Below are 21,952 nucleotides of genomic sequence, written 5' to 3' on the forward strand. Positions count from 1 at the left end.
GTGTTTTAGTGTTCCTGTATGTATGTACATGTTATCGTGGACAGCATGGTGATTGTTTCAGCTCTTTTGTGTGTGTGCGTGTGTGTGCGTGTGCATGCTTGTGTGCGTGTGTGTGTGCAGAATTATTAGTGCAGAAAAAAACAATGTAGAGTAGAGAATGTAAAGTGTGGAGCATTTAGTTATTTAGTGAATAGAAAAACAATAGAACAGTAGTTATCACTCTGAAGTAACTGTGTGATTCAGTGGCTCCTCTGTCCTAATGGTGTCTGAACAGGCCGAACAAAAGATTGAACATTTTCATACATCTGTAATGGCAACATTCGTAATTCTAACTTTTCTTGAAAAAAAATCCATAAAGCTCAGAGAGGAGGTAGAGTTTCCCTGCACTGTTTCTCTCTTTCTCTCCTCAGGCCACTCCTAGACAACAAACTGAGAGTGCGCCGACCTGACGGTGGTAGGATACAGTAGATGTTGCTGTGTTTTTTACTGAGAGAGAGAGTGTTAGTGTGTGTGTGTGTGTGTGTGTGTGTGTGTGTGTGTTCGTTCCCTCGACTTAGTCTCATGGAACAGCGATTACCTCCAGCTCAGGGGCCCTGAGCTGGGAATACGCCCCCCATCGGTCCACCAGGGACCCATACACATTCTACTCTGCCTTAATTTCCCTCCCTCCTTCTCTTTTTCCCTCCACTCTCCTTCTTCTTCTCTTCCTCTCCCTCCATTTCCATCTCTCCATCCCTCCTCTCTCCCCTGCTTCCACTCTTCCTTCACTCACTCTTTCTCTTTCTCTCTCTCTCTCTGCTGCAACAGGATGTTTTTTTCCCCTGGCACAAAGGTGCCCAAAAGCAAGATGAATGCGCTGTGCCATTTTTTTTTTTTTTTTCCCAGATAGCGGCACATGCATATATTAAGTGTGATTAAACGCTGTGCAATGCCTCCATCAAGTGCTTTCTAATGGGCTTTTTTATGACATGAATTAGTCATAATGGAAGAGCGCCACAGCCAAAAACCTCCAACCACTGTTGTTGTTGTTGTTGTTGTTGTTGTTGTTGATTTGGATATTTCACAGTACACATGAGAGCTTCTGCTTATATTGCTTAAGGTGGGTGAGGGGTGTTTTTACAGTATGGATAAATGAGGTTCGCGGGCATTTGGCATCTCTAAACTTCTTTTTTCCTTGCTGGTATAACAGCGCTCCCTCCATAGTACGTTTTTGCTTGAGAGAAGGTGCGACGATCAAAAGGTAAATTTATTTCTGTGTTTTGACTCACACAAAGCTTTTTAGGGAACACGTAGGCAGCAACCGAGCCATCTATATTTCCCCCATTATAGGGAAATGGGGCCAGATAAGCGTGGATTTGGTGTGAGCTTGTTTCTTTGCCATGGAGCTCCCCTGTGCACCTCGGCCCCCATAGAGGGATTACATATGTATCATCAGCCGTGCTCTATGACTAATTACATCTGTGAGATGAGATTATGGGGAGGTTTACCAAGCCAATCCCTCCTCTTAGGCTATGTGTATCGGTTCCAACATGAGGTATTACACTATGTGTCTGCGTGAGTGTGTGAAAGAGAGAAAGATGCCAGTTAGGAGGGAATCGACTGACATAAATCCGGTTAGCATTTTTCTTTTCGTCCACATAAAACAACGTTGCATTTTGGGCCAAATACTCCTCCTTGTGGTGTGTCTTTGCCCATTGTTGGCCTCCCTAGTTGTCTGCCCCTTCCTGTCTTCTTTTCTAATTTACTTTCATCCTGCATTCTCAGTCGTCCACCTTTCTTCCCTCTCTTTTTCTTTCAGTCTCATCGGAGTCTCTCCCTTCACCTCTTGTTTTTTTTTTTTCCTCTCCGTCTGTCTCCCCCTCTCTCCCTATCTTCTTTTATATGGTTGTCCAGGAGATAATCTTGAGTCAGCAGGAGATAGACCAAATTGTTCCAAACATGGTGTTCCCTTTCAGCCCCCATGTCACTGGCTTTGGCCTGCCTGGCACACAATGATAGACACTGCCTTCAATCACACACACACACACACACACACACACACACACACACACACACACACACACACACACACGGATGGCTAACATTCAGCAGGTTGCAGATAAGCCCCTCTGATGTCACTTGCAACACCATGTGATGAGCCGCCTGAGAGAGCGAGGGAGAGAGGGGAGGCTAGGGGAGGGAGATTGAGCAGGATTGATTTCTGCTGTCACCATGGCAACAAATAACATGATCCTCTCCAAAAGCACACCTTAATTAGTTAAATTATGACTTGTGGGAGAGGGAGAGGGAGGAAGACGGGGAGAAAATGAGCGTGTGTGTCAGGTGGGGGTGTAGAGGAGAGGATAGAAGAGTTTTTCTTTTCTGATACTGCATGCTCATCTTCAAGCTTCTGTGAGAGCTGTGTGTTTGATCAGGGATATGTTGTGCGCTGTGCTTTTTATTGTGACTTTCACATTCCATGCTGCTTGGTTTTTATGACGACACGGAAGGAGTTTGGCAGTGACAGACCGCCAAATATCATCTTTGTACGATTTTGTGACTTCTGTTTTTTTGCAGCTCTCACTGTGACCCACTTATCTCTCCACAGCCTGTCGTTACGTCGTGAATCCAAACTGGATTCATCTCTACCTGTTCATCATCTGTCTCCTCTCTCTGTGGTAGGCAGGGGAGCTATCAAGGCCCTGGCATCAGCCAGGCAAGTACCATGGCTGCCGCTGTCCCCTACAGCCAGCCAACAGGAAACAACAGTTCAGCCATGGCCAATGCACAAGGTCCAGCCTACAACATGCCGCCTTCAGGTATACTAGATAAATGTCAACTAGCAGAAGTTATTGTAATCTTTATTGTTTTAGGATATGAATGCTTTACAAGAGACGCACAAATGTCAGCCTTTAAACCAACTGCAACATTGGAAAACACATATGTGATAAGCGAGAGAATTAAATAATAAAAAGAAACTCTAATTATTTCAGTTTCCGTTCATATTCAAACCCATTCACACAGGCCGTCAGCCTCCCACAGCCCTCTATCAACACATACACAAAGGTTTGAAATCAAGTTATGACCCCATCTCCACCGGCTTATCTTGCAGTTCAATGTACAGACTACATGTTGATAAAGCGGAGAAGAAGCTGCTGATTAAGAAAGCGTAACCCTCCAGGTTAATGTTAGACTGAGCCACTCAAGATGAACCTGTGTGCTTATGTTGAACGTGCAGCAGAACCGCCTCAGGATGATTCTCATTCAGAGTCAGAGAGGGAGACAGAGAGAGGGCCAGAAGATAGTAAAAGAAATCAACAGAGTTCTCTGAGACACCGGCTACTTCCTCAGAGCTCTCGCTCCTCCTGTCGAGCTGGCCCTCCAGTGAGCAAAGATTAATGCGGTGTATCCCTTCTTCTTTCAGCTCTTCACCCGACTGCATTGTTGCTAAACGCACCTCGCAGAGCGCTGTGGCTCTGAAAATGAAAGGCACCTTTTATTCAAAACCAAATATCAGAATGTGTGACATTTGGAAAACTTCAAACGAATTAGAGCACCAAGATTCCTCACAACTCATCTGGTTTGCCCCTGGGCACAGTAAAAAGCCATTAGTTTTCCCACCGTGCTGCAGCACACAAGGGAAAAAAAAGAGGGGAGCCTTGTATCCAAGGACCTCCTCTTTCTATTAATAAAAATATGCTGCTGCCGCTATCAAAAGTAGTCTTTACGGATCTTACATCTTCTTCAATTAGAAACCTCATGAAGGGACACAAATGTCTTTGAAAACCAAAATAAGTCTTCCTGTCAGCCAACATTTCTGGAATGCCAACCTTACAATTCTGTCGCCACTTTGAATATGTGAGAACATGGATGATTTCTCCCAGACTGAGATGTGCAGCCAGCAAGGTTGTAAGAGCACACTGGCTCGCTTTTAGTGGAGTCTTATCTCATTCTCCTTCTATGTATTCCTTAAGAAGCAGTCTTTTTATATGTTTCTTTCTCAGTCCTCCCCTCGAGATGAACGGCTGGACAGACTTTAGAGCGGCCTTGAGAACACAGAATGAGAGGATATGATATTTAAGCCGCAGAGAGGCCGTTTTACAGTGCCTGACTGACTGTCTGTGACATTATGCAAACCTTTATCCAGCTGCTTTCAGCACACACACACAAAAGGCTGTATTCATTTCAGGGAGTTAAAACAAGTGGAGTCAACCATAATACCGAAACACACTATGTGTGCCTCTTCATTCTATTCAGTCTATATCATAAACTTGTGTTGAGTTCAACATCAGTTCATTTGAGATGTTCATTTTGACGGTCAAAGAACAAAGCTTACCTGCCCACAGGTATCTCCCACTGAATGTTTATTTGTCTCTCAGCAGTCCCTGTTCTTAAAGAATTCAGCACAAATGTTTTTTATGAAATGTTTCCCTCATTCTTGGTGAAGGCGGCATGGGAATGTCAGGAGACGGGATGATGAGCCCAGACGGGAAGCCGAAAGCGGAAGTGAAAGACGACAGCGGCCCTGCCAACGAGCCTCACAAACCAAAGGTACCCCCTTGACCTTTTTCCTCTTCCTATCTCTCTTTGCAATTCCCTCTCGCCCTCTCGGTTTTTTGTTTTGTTTTGTTTTGTTTTGTTTTTTGATCTCGCTCCCCTAATGAAGCAAACCAGATCTGATCAGCATATGCTGCCTCAGCACAGTGGGCTGCATCTCGGTTGTTTTCTCGCCATATTTAATGATTTGTTTAACATTTACCATTCCTAATGTTTTCCTCGCTTTGTTTTTGCCCCCAGCTCTCTCTTCTCTTGCTGATGTTTTGGCAGCCCGAGCGGCAAAAAGAGAGAGACGCAGAGAGAAAGAGAGGGCTTGGCATCTGCAGCACACACACGCACGTACACACAGAAATACAGTGTGTTAACACACACGCACGAGTGTATTTATTTTTTAACATAAAGACAAGAAGCCACGCACTAGCCAGTGACTTTCTAGTCACACACACAGACACGCCATCTCTTAAACACGACTCGGTGCCTCCTCCACGCACAAACACATGCACACACTCGCAAGCATACACACACACACACGTCCCAATACACAATGCTGACTTCTCATTTTGCCCTACAATTGCAGCTCAGCTTGGCTCAGCTCAGCAACAACAGAACTCTGCTCTTTGCTCTTTTCTACCCCCTCCCCTTGTTTTTGCTTAACAACCCCTCTCCCACACACACACAGAACACACAACCGTGCACAAACACACTCACACGCCCCCATCACATCCACTACACGTCTTCTCCCTCCAAATCCCCGTCTTTTCTTTTGCTGATTACGATAGTAGGGCCTTTTGAATTATTTAAGGCAGTCAGAGCAGCCAGAAAGACCCCCAGTGCTCCCAAAAGAGATGATCTGTCTGCCGAGAGAGAGGAGGAGAGAGGGAAAGAGAGAGGGAGAAAGATAAGGTTTTGCTGACATGAGCATTCTGTACACAGACCAGAAGCACTTGTCAAGCTGTTGTTCCCTCTTTCGCAGTCTCTTTCTCTCACACACACACATACGCACACACTGATGTCAGCGAACATGGAGTGATTTACACAAATTGGAGCTTGTATAAAGATTCACATACTCACATATATGGACATTGAGTAATACGTACTGATCTGCATGCATTTTAAGGCTCTTGCATGTAGACACATGCGTCTGTTTGTGCTGAGCCGTGCTTCTGCCATAAGGCTGTTTCACATTTACTCAATTGTGAGGAACTTGTCCTTTACTTGTGTATTTCCATTTTTTGCTACTTTAAGCTATTACTCCACCACATTTCACAGCTATAGTCACAAGTTACTTTATAGATTTTGTTATTAATTCCTAATACAATCAACAAATAATTATTGATATATGATTGTATATATACATAAGCTCCACCTTTACCAGCCACAAGTGATGCACACTGAAATGCATCAATAGTTATAATCCAAGTACTTTGACACTGTGGTATTAATACTTTTAGTTTATTGAAGTAAAAGTAGCAAAATTACAATGAAAAAAATACTATATTATTGATTTAAAAGTCCTGCATTTTGAATTTTGCTGAATTAAAAATGTGTATCAGTTAAATGTGCCCCTTATAATGTGTTATTATATGTGTATTATTACTTTAAGATGTATGCAGAATTTGAAATTTGTCCCGAATTGAGGTGGAGCAGATTTTTCTACTTTATATTTTCCTGGTTATATATGAGTGCATGAAGTGCTAACAAAGCATCACTTTTTATACTGTAAGATGGACCAAGACTTCAGATGAAAATTTGATTAATAATTAGTAATCACAACAGTCAAATAAATGTAATGTAAGTAAAAAGTATGACTTAAAATGGAAGTGGAAGCGAAGTACCTCAAACTTATACTTAAGTACAGCACTTTCTACCGTATGCCAGGTTTCAAACTCTGGTCTCACTGTTGTTGTGTGGACTTGCGTATCGATATACCATTACTGAGGAGGTGGGTGACACAACCTTCCAGTGATGAATGCTTCCATCAGAAGAAAATTAAAGTCCTCCTCTTCTTTCTTTCTCACCAGCTACAGGATGGCTACAGCAACAATAACAGCAGCAGTGGCTCCCAGCAGTGTGTGTCCCAGCCAGCCACGCCGGGCGGGGCCCTGCCCGTGCCCTCCCCGCTCTCACCCAGCCCAGCCAGCCTGTCCTCCTACCACGGAGACGACAGCGACAGCATCAGCAGCCCCCCCTGGCCCCTCAAGACCCCCTCCAGTCCCGTAAGTACTCGAAACTTTTTCATTCGCTGAATAAGTCTCAATAACAGACCAAGAAGAGGCCAAACCAGCCTTCAATGAAACAAGGCCAGTTTCCCTTTATGGACAATAATGTCAGTCCACGCCATTTGTTTGATTGGCTTATGTATGACTGAAGGATTATTCTGTAATTGCTTCATCAAAAGTATTCTTAAAAAAGTCTTTCTAAACCTGGACTGGAGCCAGACAAGGCTGCGTGGGATTAAACTTGGTCTACCAATTTCAACTGGAGGGATATGAATGTGCTGTGAGTGAACGTTGAAGCAAACACGAGCTGCACACCGAACAAAACGCTCTAAAGAAGTGTTTATTTTTGCTTGGTCATTCAACCAAGGGCCTACTTCAGAATGTGCAAATATGGGATGAAACTTTAATGATCCCCATGGGGAGAGTGGGTTGTTGTTGCAGAAAACAGGAACAGTATACAGCAAAGGAAAAAAAGTGCAGAACAGACTATATAAGAGAATACATAGCATATACTGTGCATGAAGTTAGAATTCATAAACACGTCAAGTACAAGATATAAATGAAAAGTTTAGAAAAAACAGCTTTATTATTGTGCTGCACATGTACAGTAGTATACCATTTAATATAATAAGATATGTTTTCTCTTCATCTGTCACCAGAAAGCCAACCCTAACTCCTCCTCCCTCAGCGGGGAGCGAATCACGCGGCTGTTTGAGCTAGGCGTGGAGCCGGAGAGGCGGGGCTGGGTGGAGCGATACCTGACTTTCATGGAGGAGAGGGGCACGCCTGTGGCCCAGCTTCCCGCTGTGGGCAAGAAGCCGCTGGACCTCTGGAAGCTCTACACAGCTGTTCGAGAGATAGGAGGCCTCGCCATGGTAACACATAGAGAGTACACTTGGTGTTGATATGTTTGGATGATGTAGATCCCATGTACCAGATGACAGATTGCACAGTTCAAAAATATTCTGAGCACGACATCCCCAAACACATACAGTAAACTCATATCATTCTGCCCATGTACATGAGCTGCTTAATATTCTCCAGCAAAGTGCACTGAAGCAGCGTGGCATATGGTGTCTTGTAAATGTTGAGAGATGTACTCAAGAGAATGAGATACATGAAATCAATCTTGGAGCACCCATATTCATGAAAATGTCACAATACTCGAGCTCTGAGAAAACTCCACGTGTGTCGAACCACATGTTATAAAAATGGAAAACATACATAGCTTTACATACTGTGTGCAGCACGATGTACTGGAAACCTAGAGAAACCAGGAAATGACTACATGGCCAAAAGTATGTGGACACATAACACATCTTATTCCAAAAGCATGGGCATTTTTATGCTGCTGTAACAGCCTCCACTTTGAAACCTGCCACAACTGCATTAGTGAGTGCTCAGAGTCGCTGTTCCAGTTCAGTCGGACAGATGAGGTTGAGGCTCTGTGTATGCTGGTCAAGTTCACCCACACCAAAATCTGGAAAATCTTTACTTTATGGACCTTTCTTAATGCCTGAAGACACTGTCATGTTGAAACCAGACCCCACCTTCCAAAAACTGTTGGGTAGTATTAGCATTTCCCTGGATTTGAACTGATGAGGGTCACCTCACCATGAAAAACAGCTCCAGATTAAAAGTGTGTGGTCAGGGGTGTACACATACTTTTGGCCATGTAATGTAGGACTGTTTTTGCTGTTGATGTGCATAACTCAAAAGTCATCTACAGCTCTTTGGTCATAGTAAGTAAAACGTTAAGTGCTCAGCCATGGAATTGATTATTTTGATTAAATTCAGCAGGCTGCGGTCGACCAAGGGTGGGGCTGATACTACTGGGGTACATATAGAGAGGACATGACTACAAAGAAAGGACTCTTTGCCCTACACTGTCAGTGATACTCATTTTATTTTATCTATGTGTCTTGTTAACACCCCCCCCCAACCCTCAACCACTCAGGTAAACAAGAACAAGAAGTGGCGCGAGTTGTCCACCAACCTGAACGTGGGTACATCCAGCAGCTCTGCCAGCTCGCTCAAGAAGCAGTACATCCAGTATCTGTTCGCCTATGAGTGTAAGATGGAGAGGGGAGAAGAGCCGCCGGCAGACAGCAGCAGCGGCGGCAGCATAGCTGGAGGGGACAGCAGGAAGCAGGTCAAGATCCAGCCGCCCTCACCTGGTAAGGACTGATAACAAACCGGTTTGCTGGGTTTTTTTCACGACTCCGCTCTCCCATCTGTCGGCAGCCAAACAACAGGTGCTGCTGATCAAACTACAGGTGTCAGGAATCATCAGAGAAACTGTGATCTGTATTCACGGCAGTGTAGTGTACAACATCACCAGCTGAGTCAGAAACCTCTAAGTCAAGTTCATAGCTGCCGCGCTAGCATCTTGGAGGACTGGCAGAAATGTTAGCACCATGTGTGGACTACTTATCCAGCAGGTTGTGTAAATTTGTCCTCCAGCGTAGGTGCACATTAGATGAATTAGCCAAACTTTCCAAAGTCAACAGGGTTACACTCTCCAAACACAAAATCTTAAAGATTACCAACAGTGAAGTGCTTCATCGTGAGCCAAAAGCATAAATGAACACTGTGAGGACAGTTCAGAGAGCTGTTGAACTCCATGTGGCTGCCAGAGAGTGCATTAAAACACCAACATCGGGTTTACATGTCCAGATTGTTTCCAGATATTTTAAGGAGGAAGTGTCATGGGAGTGAAATTTCCTCATGTCATGTCTTATGTCCTTATTTCAGGAATAATTGAAACAATGAAATACAAATCTAACAATAAAATGCAGCAAGTTCTCCAAAAAGCAGTCAGTTCATTAAGTGCTCCTGAGGTTACTTTTTTAATGGGATTGCACTGTGCTTCTCAAAGCATTTACAAATAACAAACTTCAACAAAATGTACATGTTTTTCTTCTAATTTGACCTCTAACAACTTACCATAGCATGGCCAGCCAGAAAGTGCATCATTATTATTATTAAAAAAATAGCATGGATACACAAATGCTCCTTGAAACCCACAAGAGATGAGTGAATATTAGCACTGTTTTGATGAGGTGATTCTCAGTTTAATGAAGGTGAGAGATGTTATGATCACTATTCGTGCCTCAAACCCATGACTCACCTTTATTTGATTACTGTGCTTTAGAGGTTAAGTAGTCCTCTTTTGGAGCGGCGCCATAACACTAAGGGTGCTTTTTGTTTGTGTATATTAGCCGTTCACACCACGCGTCTCTGTGCACAATTGTGACGTGAGGATCAGACGAGGAGAGAGAAAGAGTTGGAGCAATATAGAGTGGTAAGGTCACATCTCTAATTTGCAGCGGAGATGAGAAAAGTGACCCTGGCTTTTAAATAGAACATCAGAGCACTTCACCTGCCTGAGACACTGCAGATTGCTTTTCCTGGTGGGTGGAAAAGAGCACCTGCCTTCATTTGAATACATACACACATGTACATACAGTACACATGAGCCACACACGCGCACACATATATAAACACATGTGAATGAATTCATGTTCCCTCTGGCTTGTGACACTTTATAATTCATAATGCAGCCCCCCTCTCCTCTGTTCAAGGGGATCAAACCACATCAATTTCGCAGGATCTCATTTTGCCCACATCAGCTGATGGTACACATAATCAGAGACAGCTTCTATTGTGAAATATGAAAAGGTCGATACTCGTGATGTTTGGACCGCCTTTTGCATATGCAGCATTAAACTGTAGAGTGCTTATGCTGCAACACTTGATCGAAGTTATATCACCTGCATATGTAAGGACGGGTGGTCCTCACAGGAGTAATGCTTCAGCTCGTGTTGTCATACTGATGCGACATTACAGAAAACCACAAGTTTAACGTTCTTACTGTAGCAGAAGAATCAGCCATGATCTGTGCAACTAGAGATTATTACTATTATCATCACTATTATTATCCTGTGTTGGTTGTTGAAACTGCTGCTGCTTAATGAGTATGAAAGAATAACATAAAAAAAAAAGTATCTGTACTCTTTTTAAAATCAAACTTCTTTTATGGCAGGTCATCCCAGGGAACCAGGCGATAGAGGGACGTATTCCTGTGAAGTAATAACCTTTGAATCACAGGAAAACGTTTACCCATATTATTAGTTGCATTTCGGGTGTGCTCACTTTCCATTTTTTTTACTTCTAAATCAAGTGGTAAAAATAATCTGGCAACTGTTGACTTGTTTACAACCTGTATGATTGTCTGAATGCTTGTTTCTTGCTCCGTCTGACTTCAGCGCAGTCATGCCGGTTTGTTCCAGCAATTACTTTGTAATCAGAACAATGTAGCATAACCAACAGAAATGTAGGCCAAAGCTACACAAACCCAAGTAGTGATGAAACCAAAATTTTCCTTATAGATGACATTTAAACTGCTATGAAATGTTCAACAAATACATAAAAATCTGCTTGTCAGGGAGATGTTTTTACTTCCCATCAAGGTTCAGTCGCTTCCTTGTCTTAAACACATTTTTATTACTTACACACCCTCATTCTAAAATGCATTGTGAGTACTGCAGGTTGACAAGCTGGAAAAAACTCCATCCACTTCCCTGCTTCACCTCTGTGTTGATCTACTATATATGCTTCCCTGCTCCAAAGTGCAAACTGCCCTACTGACAGCCTGCCAGCCTATATATAGACTGACAGCCCAATGATGTCACTGAGGGAGCTTGTCCAGCGGGCTGATGGGGGTGGTGGCGTGGAGGTGGTGTGAGTGTGTGTGTGCAGTAGTAGTAGTGGTGGTGGTGGTGGTGGTGGAGGGGTGTGGGGAGTGATTAATGAGGACTGGAATGTAGAATGTAAACAAACTCGACCTCGCCGTCACCTTTCATTCACAAAACTGGCTCGGCTGACTGACTCCCCCCCCCCTTAACCACTACCACCCCTCTGGATTATGTCACCCGCTGACACACACACACACACACACAGGCTCTCCTGCGCACACACATCAGCCACATGCCTCTTTCGCACACGCACACACTTTTTTCCCTCATCGCCTCCTCTGTCATTCTTGTCTCCCTCTAAATGTGGAGCAGAGGGCACTCGAGTTCACGCTGCCCTCCATCTTCGTACCCCCGCCGCTCTGTATTATGTATCCGTCTGCCCGCCTGCTCTTGAGGAATGGCGGATGTCTTAACCTTGGCTCACCCCACCATTGTTTGCACTTGTCCACGTGTGCATGTGCGTGCACGTTCATGTTTATCTGAAGCAGGGATATCCCAGGAAGTGAAGACTCCCTAATGCTCACTGCCCCTGCTTTGCCCTCTCTCCTACCTCTGCTCGTCATTGTGGGATCACCATTTCTCCGCGTCTCTGTCTCCCTTTCTTTCTCTCCTTCCAGCTCCTGTGATGTAGAGGCAGGGGGGTATCATTGAATAATTCAGAATTAGCATGAATTTTTAAAGCTCAAGTCTTTCCTTTTCCTTTTTTTTTTTTTTTTTTGTCCTGTGGAAACGTGCGGTGCAGGGAAAGGCCACTGAGGCTGCTCCAGAGAAAGTCTTCTGACGCTAAATGCTCATTAGGACACTTTCATATTCTCTCTTTCTCCGTCTTTGTCATCTTTTAGCCGGAATGATCCACAGTTTCCATTAAACCCTCTTCTGGGAATTTGTATCCCTTGGTTTTATCTGGTTGGGGGTTCTTTGTGTGGTGGTCTCTTGCAGCTCGTCATTCTTATGATTTTCCAGTCATCTGAACTGTGAAATTCACAGAAATGTGGTATCATAACAAGATAGTGCGCTATCCCAATTTTAACCCCAGTTTGAGTTGTCTGTGTGAGGGGATGTATTTTTTTAGGAGGAGGTCACAAGCACAAGCTTTCTCATGCCCCTCGCTCATATTCAGGGGATGTTTGCTGAAATATTGGCTTAATTTTCACCAAATACACTAATGGAAGATATATACACGATATCTTCTTCAAATACATCTGTGGCCCCAGGCTTAGCCCTCCACATGAACCCCTCATCAAGTCCATGGCACACCTAAAAAAAGCCAGTTAAACCATCTTCAAACGGCTTCCAAATAAAGAGCTGTGCTGCAAAACCCCCCGAGTGGGCAATTCCCTCAGAGGAATCCTCCCCTTCTCTCCGCTGTGTCCTCCTCCTGCCTCCTTTCCCTTCTCCTCTTCCTCCGCCGGTAAGCAGGCCCTCCATGCTCGTCCTCTCTGCCCTCGTGTAGCTGGTTTGCTGGAGCTCACTTCTCATGTAGGGCTTCACTGTTAGTGCTTTGGCCTTAAGTCCAAAGTTATCTCTCTAATACAGCACCTTACTGCGGCAAAAGCCCACTGTGGCCGTTCTAACTCGAACCAGCTTCCAGATCATATCTGAAGACATGGGGTGGGGGGGGTGGGGGGTGGGGGGGTGGGCTGCCCTGCAGTCTGAATGTGTCACAGTTTTTACCATGAATTTCTTGAATCGTCTAGCTAAAATAATAATGATAAGGATGCTTGTGTCTTCCAGCTAATTCAGGCGGCTCCCTCCAAGGCCCGCAGACGCCCCAGTCCTCTGGCAGCAGCTCTACAGCAGAGACAGCAGGAGATCTGAAACCACCCACACCTGCCACCACCCCCCTGGGACAGGTCACACCACTGCCCCCCAACAGGTACCACACACACATACTGCACTGCTAACACTACAACTACTGTGCTGCTTTATCTACTGCTGTCATTACTTATATTAATATTGTCACAGTGTGACATCTGTCAGTCAGCACATACAGTGTTCGATATGTAAAAGCAAGGATTGTTGATGTATGTTATAAACCTGAAACTTGAATATTATCTCATGAGGCAACCACAGTGCAGTGAGGCAGGTTTAACTAAAGGGTAAATATCCCTACGTGCACAGTTATGTTCACATATACTCCCAACGTCCATAGAAACAGATTTTAAGTGATTTAGGTGAGATTGAAGACACAATCTTTTTTTCGCTTTCTTGCTCTTTATGTGATGATTGAAGTTTTTCTCCCCTGTAAAATGTCTCTCATCTCTGCCGATTTCTTGTTGTATGATTAGAAAGTGTGGGAGCCTTTTTTGCGGCACATTTTATTTGTAGCCTGTGAGAGTAGAAAGAGTTCTTTGTTTCCTTTGTTTGTGATATTATGTGTGAGAAGTTGTTTTCTTGTAACGAGTGTTGCATGACACAAATAGATATAAAAGATGACAACAATAACAGTGGTGGAAAGTAAGTACATTTACTCACTGTATGCTACTTCTACTTTTACGATACCTTTCACTCCACTGCATTTATTGGACAGTTACAGTTACTAGTTACTCTTACAAACAGTTTCTAAAATATGAGGGCACATTTTGCATCGAAGTCCATCAGAGCATTTTTCTGCTAGTATTTCTTGATATGGTACAAGAACAAACACTACCCCAATTCCAAAATCACCTGTTACCAACGAACCTGTTTACCTCTGGAATGTTCCAAACAGGTGTTTTTGGAACATTCCATAGCTTTCCCAGTCTTTAGTTGCTCCTGTCACAACTTCTTTGAAACGTGTTGCATCAAACTCAGAATAAGCAGGTAAAAAATCAATGAACATAATGAGGTTAGACATTAAATATATTGTCTTTGTGTTGTTTTAAGTTTGCTACTGGATGTGTCAAAAAGGATGAGCAAATAATCACATTCTATTTTATTTATGTTTTATGTATTAATGCATCTGCCGTCACCTTTGCTGTCTCTACTAGTACTGTCATATTCTTTGGTACTCTTTGGCCGTAGTCTTATGTATAATAATGAAGCTCAATTTAATTGAATTTCACATAAAAATAAAAAAAAATCCATCATGTAAACATTTACAAGTGACTTTCCAAAATAAAAGCATTTCTTTTAGATAGAACGTCTTCACTGTACACATATCCATATTTTCAGTGTGTACAGTCCATGGTTTCCACCTCTCACACAGCCTCCACCTTGTCCCCTGTCTCTCCTCCCCATCCCTCCCTCCGCCCCTTGTCCAGGAGCAGTGTGAGCGTGCAGGACCCTTTCTCGGAGGTAAGTGACCCGGCCTTCCAGAAGCGTGCTACCTCGCTGCCCCCCTCAGCTCCTTACCAGCAGGGCCTCAGCATGCCTGATATGATGATGAGGATGCAATATGACACAAAGGACCCCTTCGCCGGGATGAGGAAGAGTGAGTGAGGCACCCACAGTGACACAGAAATACTAACACCATGACCTCTTTCCCCAGTCTCACAGATTATTTTGAGATTTATGTCAATAAACAGAATTTTGAAACCCATTTGAATCAACTATTGCTATTTATCAATATGCATTGCTTTATAAACTTGGACATAGCTCGTGAATGAAGATATTTAAAGTTAAAACTTCATCTTCAAAATTCACATAAACTTAAATGGCTCTTTGTCAAAATGACTCATGTATCCTAAAGCCATTGTTCTTTCGTCTACCTCGTTGGTCTAATTCATTGTCTAGTCACCGTGTCGTCTTAGATCAGGACAGATGTGTGTGTGTGTTTTACTACTAAAACGATGACAGGAGATAAGAAGTGTTTGTTGCACCATGCATCCCTTTATCGAAAACACACCAGCTCGTCTGATGTTCTTGTAGCTGAGCCTTCATCTCATCCTAACTTTGTTCATCCTTTTCATCCTTCTCATTTTCAACCTTTCATCCTTCCCATCCTGCTGAGAAGCACCTGTTTTGACCAACTCATGTGGTTTAGTTTTCAGAACAAACAGTAGTTTTAGAAAGGATAGCGGCCCCTCTGAAGACTGAAGAGAATGGAGACTGAATGTATAATATGGTGCGTGCTAGCTGCATAACAACAGTTGCAGCCCCAGAACAATAGGTTTCATTAAAGAAAGTGGTGAATATTCATAGAGGAAGGCTGCCACCTGGTGGTGAGCAGAAAATATTGTCAGTGCGAACTGGATTCTAGGACAATCATAGTTAGAGTTGACTAGATTTTGGCTTGTCTTAGCCTCTTAAAGTCTCTGTTCTCTTTTCCATTTGGTTCATGTTGTCTTGACTATCTTAGAAGATATCCTGAGATGCTTTTACCTCATTTACTTTCCTCCCTCACAGTGGCAGGAGCTGATCCCTATATGCCAGGCCAGATTCCTGCTGGAGGTATTCAGGACATGTATGGTCGACCCCCATCAGCCTTGAGCATGAGCCAACGGTCGCCATATCCATATGGGCCAGGCTATGAGAGGAGGTAGTTAAACAAATCACCAGAAAGGCATTTCCCTAACATGAGGCCTACTGTAGTATTTTCATGTATTATATGTGCTTTATCAGTTATCAGTGATGTATTATCAGTAGCATGAAGTCTCTCCTGTTGTTTGATCCTCAGACCGGACCATGTTATGGGGATGGAGGGGAGCATGGGTCCCCCTGGGAGTCAGAACAACATGGGACCTTCTAACAGTGAGGGTAGCATGTACTCCCCCAGTAGATACCCATCACAGCAGAGGTCAGCACCAGTGTGTGTGTGTGTGTGTGTGTGTGTGTGTGTGTGTGTGTGTGTGTGTGTGTGTGTGTGTGTAGTACAAACTTGTGTAAAAAGTCAAAAACATACCAAAATGATATGTCTTCAGTGAGTGACATGTTCCTCCTCTCCTCTCTGCTGTGTTTCAGACACGATGGCTACGGTCAGCAGTATCCCGGCATGCCATATGGGATGCATCCATCTGGGATGTACCCACAGCAACAGGTGAGAGACCTCATTTGTCAAATGTGGTTGTCAGCTCACATGCATCACCACTAATCCTACTCTTCAATCAGCATTCACTGTAATGTTGTGTTTTTGTTTTTATTCTTGATACTGTTTTAGTATTTTGGGCTGCCCCATTGCATATAAGGTGCTACTCATATAAAGCCGTGACTGTAATTATTATAATGATTCTATAACATTTATGCTGCAGTAGAATAATGAGAATGAATCTACCATGGCTGGGTGTTCTACTAACAAAAAAATATTCATGAACTATCGACATCCTTGCTTCAGCAGGGCTACAAACGACCCATGGACGGCATGTATGGCCCCCCACCCAAGAGACACGAGAGTGACATGTATGCCATGCAGTACGCCAACCAGCAGCCGGACATGTACAACCACTACAGTGGTGGGTACTCAGGCCCTGAACACAGACCCATCCAGGGACAGTTCCCCTTCCCTTATCCCCGGGACCGCATGGGCCCCTCAGGTCAGAGCCAGCACAGTATGATGGGTGGGGGGCCCACTCCTAACCATGCTACCGATGGCCCCAACATGTGGCCATCCAGGACAGACCTCGGCTATCCCTACCCCAACAGACAGGGGCCGCCATCACAAATGCCACCGTATGGCTCAATCGGTAGAGATGACATGGACGGACGGCCCGGGCAGGAGCAGTGGCACCGACAGTCTCCCTACATGTCATCATCAGGCGGCATGGCTACCCTGTCCTCACGCCAACCATCTTCTTATTCCAACTCTACATCCATGGCCAACCACCTGCCCAGAGCGCCCAGTCCAGGGGCCTTCCAGCGCTCCATAGACTCCAGGATGTCCCCCAGCAAAGCACCGTTCATGTCACCCATGAAGATGCCCAAGCCAGGGATGACCATGATGGGCACACAGGGCAGTGGACCCCTTGGTCAGTTTCCTCCCAACCTGAGGCGGGACCTCAATTACCCACCAGGATCAGTGGAGGCCACCATGCCCATGCTCAAGCCCCGACGGAAGCTCAACTCCAAGGACACTGGTGAGATGGAGTCCCATTATTAAATTATTTGCAGTTTTGGATATAACTGTGAGGTGGATGGGTTGGTAAGGCCCTTTGGTGGAATCATCACTGATTACTTAATTGTGTCGTGCATTTTACAGTATTTTCATGCTCTATAAAACACACATTTTATCTCTGCCTCAGATGTACATCCAAATCTAATTTTCAGGTAGAACTAGCACAACATGAGGTAAATGAGTGGAAGGCATTACACTGATCTACTCTGCTCCATGTCCCTTTTATCATTTGGACAATGTCTGATCATCCTTTTTTTTCTTTCCTGATTCCAAAAATCCTGCTGTTTTAATCCCAGGAACGCCTGAGGCCTGGCGAGTGATGATGTCTCTGAAGTCCGGCCTCCTGGCAGAGAGCACATGGGCTCTAGACACCATCAACATCCTGCTGTACGATGACAGCACTGTGGCCTCCTTTAACCTCTCCCAGGTAAAGCCAGTTTCATGACAGCTGACTGACAGAACATATTCATTAAGTCCACTACAGCATGCTGGGACAGTGTGACCTACAGTGTGTCTCTTCAAACCTGATCTTCCAGATTAACCTTTTTTATTGTAGTTAGGATCACAAAATTCAGTCAAGGGAAAATATTTAGAAAACCATTATGCCGTTCTGCTTTGTTAATGTAACCCAAAGGGCTCAAAATATTATGACTATTAAAAAAAGTCATTTGAATGAAAAATGCTCCCCCGATAGTAAATCTTTGCCTGCATTCACCACCTGGGACTACTTGGCAACACGCCTGATCTCCTTCTGCTTAATTTGTTGCCATTTCTTTTCTATTTGTCTGACCAGTTGCCTGGATTCCTCGAGCTGATTGTGGAGTACTTCCGCCGTTTCCTGATCGAGATATTTGGCATCTTGGAAGAGTTTGAGGTGGGGACTGTTGCTCAGAAAAGCCTTTTGGATCCTGCTTCTGATCAGAACAAAGAAGCCATCCCCGACCAGGAGACAGAGTCTGCTGTCCAACCTGAGCCTGAGTCAGCTACAGCAGCAGAGACGCAAGTGGAGCCAGCAGGAGGCATCATGGAGGAAGCTCCACCAGTCACTGCAGAGCCAGAGTCAGCTGAGGTCAATGGTGAGAAGGAGGAGTCTGAGCTGAGCATAAAGGAGGAAAAAGAAGAGGATGGAGAGAAAGAGGCAAAAGAAGAAGAAGAGAGTGAAAAAGAAGCAGAGAGTAAAAAAGAGTGTATCGACCAGCCTGTCACTGAGCTAGAACCTAAACCTAAACAAGCCAGTAAGTACGATAAGCTCCCCATCAAGATTGTCCACAAAGAGGACCCGATTGAAGACATGACAGAGCACTTAGGTTACGTCACTGAGTTCACTAGCGGGTTGCTTCACTGGCAGGCAGGTGGAGGTGATTCCACCGCACACATTCAAACCCAATTTGAACCCCGGAGTGAGCCACCTGCCAGGGCCAATGAAAAGACAGGAAATGAGAACAAAGAGGAAACTGAGGTGGACGAGGGGAAGAAACAACCACTGAAACATATCACTGCTACTATTGATGATGTCCTGTGTGCTCGGGTTGACGCCCTTTCTTATGCCCACCCCGCACGCTCCCTGCCATCCTACCCCTTCAGGGTGCATTCGGACGGGGAGCAGGACCACATCACTTTGCTGGAGGATGAACCTCGCTGTTTGGACGAGGCTCCGCTCTCCACAACCTCCGCCTGGCAGGACTCACTGTCCAAGCGGTGCCTCTGCGTCTCCAACATCGTCCGGAGCTTGTCCTTTATCCCAGGTAACGACCTGGATATGTCGCGCCACCCTGCTCTGGTTCTTCTTCTGGGTAGGTTGCTCCTGCTGCACCACCAGCACCCGGAGAGGAACAGGTCGCCCCCCAGCTACCAGAGAGACGAGCAGCAGGAGCGGGGGCTGTCGAGTAGCAAAGAGGAGTGGTGGTGGGAGTGTCTGAGTCTGCTCAGGGAGAATGCCATGGTCACTCTTGCCAATATCTCGGGTCAGCTGGATCTTTCCACCTATCCAGACACTATCTGCCTCCCCATACTGGATGGCCTTCTCCACTGGATGGTGTGCCCTTCAGCTGAAGCCCAGGACCCCTTCCCTTCAGCAGCACCCCACTCCCAGCTCACTCCCCAGAGACTGGTGCTGGAGTGCCTCTGCAAGCTGAGCATCCTGGGCGGCAACGTCGACCTCCTGCTAGCTACGCCGCCTTTCAGCCGACAGGAGAAACTCTTCACTGTCTTAGTCCGCTACGTGGGTCAGAGGAAGGCCCAGGTGTACAGGGAGATGGCGGTGGCTGTTCTCTCCCACCTGGCACAAGGAGACCCCACAGCAGCACGTGCCATAGCCATGCAGAAGGGCAGCGTGGGTAATTTGGTTGGCTTCTTGGAAGATGGTGTTAGCATGGCGCAGTACCAGCAGAACCCTCACAGCTTGCTGCACATGGGGCACCCCCCTATGGACCCACCTAGCATAAACATGATGTGCAGAGCCGCTAAAGGCCTGTTGGCTATGGCTAAAGTGGAGGAGAACAAGACAGAGTTTGTGCTGTATGAAAGCAGATTATTAGATATCTCCATTTCCTCGGTGCTCAACGCGGGAGTGGTGGCTATTATTTGCCAAGTTCTCTTTCACTTAGGGAAATCATGACAAGAAGAGAGGCAGGACTCACACGGTACTCGCTGAGGCGGACAAGATATTTCTGTGGTTTTCTATTTTTATTTATCAAAATGACAGAAAATGTTTGTTTTTTTTAAAGAAGTATCCACATAAACAAAATATCTCTATATATGTATAGCCTCTGGGCCCTATTAAAAAAGTGGGTTTGGGATTTGAAAGCTCATTTTAATACAAATATTTAATACCTGCTGGTGTTGGATTGCTACATTTGATATTTTGTTCGGCATTTGTTTTTGTTGGTTTACTTTTTCAGCCAAAGCTGCCACCAGATTTTGGTGCTGAATTCCGTGGTTCCTTTTGAGTCGATGAGTCGTCAAGATGTTTTTCAGTTTTATAAATGCTAATATACTCATCAACATTTTGTTAATGGAGAGTATTTATTTAAAATGTGACACTGTACAGTAGTTTGAACTTTTTTGCCAACGCTGGTGAGGGGAAAAAAACACTGACTTTTTAAATTGAAATGTATATGTCTCCATCGCTGGAAGATAAATTGTGCAATAGGACTAGAGCAAGTTGTCCCTTTTTGAGAAGAAGATGTAAGTCTTTAAAGATACCTGCAGTGTGTGCTTTAGGCCATGAGGAGGCAGCATTGCACCAGCCAATCAACATGAGAGAAGAGCATCTGTCAAAAGAAGTGTCGAATTTATCAATCATAGCCTCAACAACGTTCACAGATGAACTTTGTGTTTCCTAAGCACTTGTGTTATGTCTGTATTTTTTCATCACTGTGTATATAAACCGTTGTCCGATGGACGCACATGATTCTTTCAGTCTCAAGCATAGCAAGAGATGGGACTTTCTGACTATTATAACAAATGCTTTTATTGTTGGTAAAATTTGTTATTGTTATTATACATATTTTGTTAAAGGGGTCAAATATTTGAACATGGCAGATGTAACTGATGTTTCAGTGTAAAAATTCCTGTATGCATTGTATTATAGCTGAGAAAACAATCGCTTTGGTAATCAAACGTGGAAGTGCCAGGGTGAGAGGATATCTAGGCGAGGTTACATAAGACAACTGAACACATTTCTGTTTGTTACTGTCCTCCATTCATGTCAATGGGCATATTTTTGAATCTAGATAATGCTCTAAAAGAAATGTGTGAAAAGAACCTACAAAATGTCCTGAAAGCTCATTGTAAAATTTGCCTTTTTTCGTATGACTCCATGTCTCTCTTTTATTCAGTATACACATTTATACTCTGTGCTGCACATGTCACAAATAAATGTACGATGAACATCGTTAAGCACCGGAGACGTTGCATTATGTCCAGACAATCTTAGGTCAATAAAACAAACATCAACTGCTTACATGAACTGCCTTTCATTGATTTCATTCAGGAGTAATTGATCACAGTCGCGACAGACTCCTCCAGCCTTACAGTTTAATTATACAGTAACTGTCATGCTTCAGAGGACGCGTGATAAGAGGACCTGATTCTTTCAGCCTAAAGATAAAGATTGTGGCTGTTCAGGTATCACGTCAGTGGTCTCTGATGTATATTGCAAATGTTTCCCATCTGTGAATCTCTAATGTGCACTCAGACATTAACAGGTCAGCTGTATTACTTTATATCACATCATTTTATTTTTAAGGTGTTGATAATGCCTCTTGAATTAGATCGTTCTGAAATGAATATTTTAGAGCGTGTTGCTGACAGTAAGATTTTTTTTTTTTTAAACCATGACTATCAACATCGCTGTCTGTCTGGGAATAAGGTGCTGTGAGTTTTTACTGCAAAGGTCAGTCCCTCCTGAA

The 21,952-nt window shown here is 44.3% G+C and overlaps 1 protein-coding gene across 3 annotated transcripts in view; it reads left to right on the plus strand.

Annotated features, from left to right (window-relative positions):
• LOC139341998 (AT-rich interactive domain-containing protein 1B-like) overlaps positions 1-21,502 on the plus strand; it is a 167,764-nt gene extending 146,262 nt beyond the window's left edge. For 2 of the 3 annotated variants that reach the window (XM_070978811.1, XM_070978812.1), the window contains 13 exons: positions 2,662-2,798; positions 4,427-4,530; positions 6,558-6,752; positions 7,415-7,630; positions 8,713-8,932; positions 13,247-13,388; positions 14,755-14,924; positions 15,839-15,971; positions 16,110-16,229; positions 16,394-16,469; positions 16,764-17,502; positions 17,837-17,967; positions 18,334-21,502. In XM_070978811.1, coding sequence (XP_070834912.1) covers positions 2,662-2,798; positions 4,427-4,530; positions 6,558-6,752; positions 7,415-7,630; positions 8,713-8,932; positions 13,247-13,388; positions 14,755-14,924; positions 15,839-15,971; positions 16,110-16,229; positions 16,394-16,469; positions 16,764-17,502; positions 17,837-17,967; positions 18,334-20,157 — 4,207 coding nt within the window. In that variant the 3' untranslated portion in view covers positions 20,158-21,502. The remainder of the gene's footprint in view (positions 1-2,661; positions 2,799-4,426; positions 4,531-6,557; positions 6,753-7,414; positions 7,631-8,712; positions 8,933-13,246; positions 13,389-14,754; positions 14,925-15,838; positions 15,972-16,109; positions 16,230-16,393; positions 16,470-16,763; positions 17,503-17,836; positions 17,968-18,333) is intronic. The other variant, XM_070978813.1, reaches the window with a different exon arrangement.
• The last annotated feature ends 450 nt before the right edge of the window (positions 21,503-21,952 follow it).

This window comes from Chaetodon trifascialis, chromosome 14 (genome assembly GCF_039877785.1).
Source record: "Chaetodon trifascialis isolate fChaTrf1 chromosome 14, fChaTrf1.hap1, whole genome shotgun sequence".
NCBI classification, from domain to species: Eukaryota; Metazoa; Chordata; class Actinopteri; order Chaetodontiformes; family Chaetodontidae; genus Chaetodon; species Chaetodon trifascialis.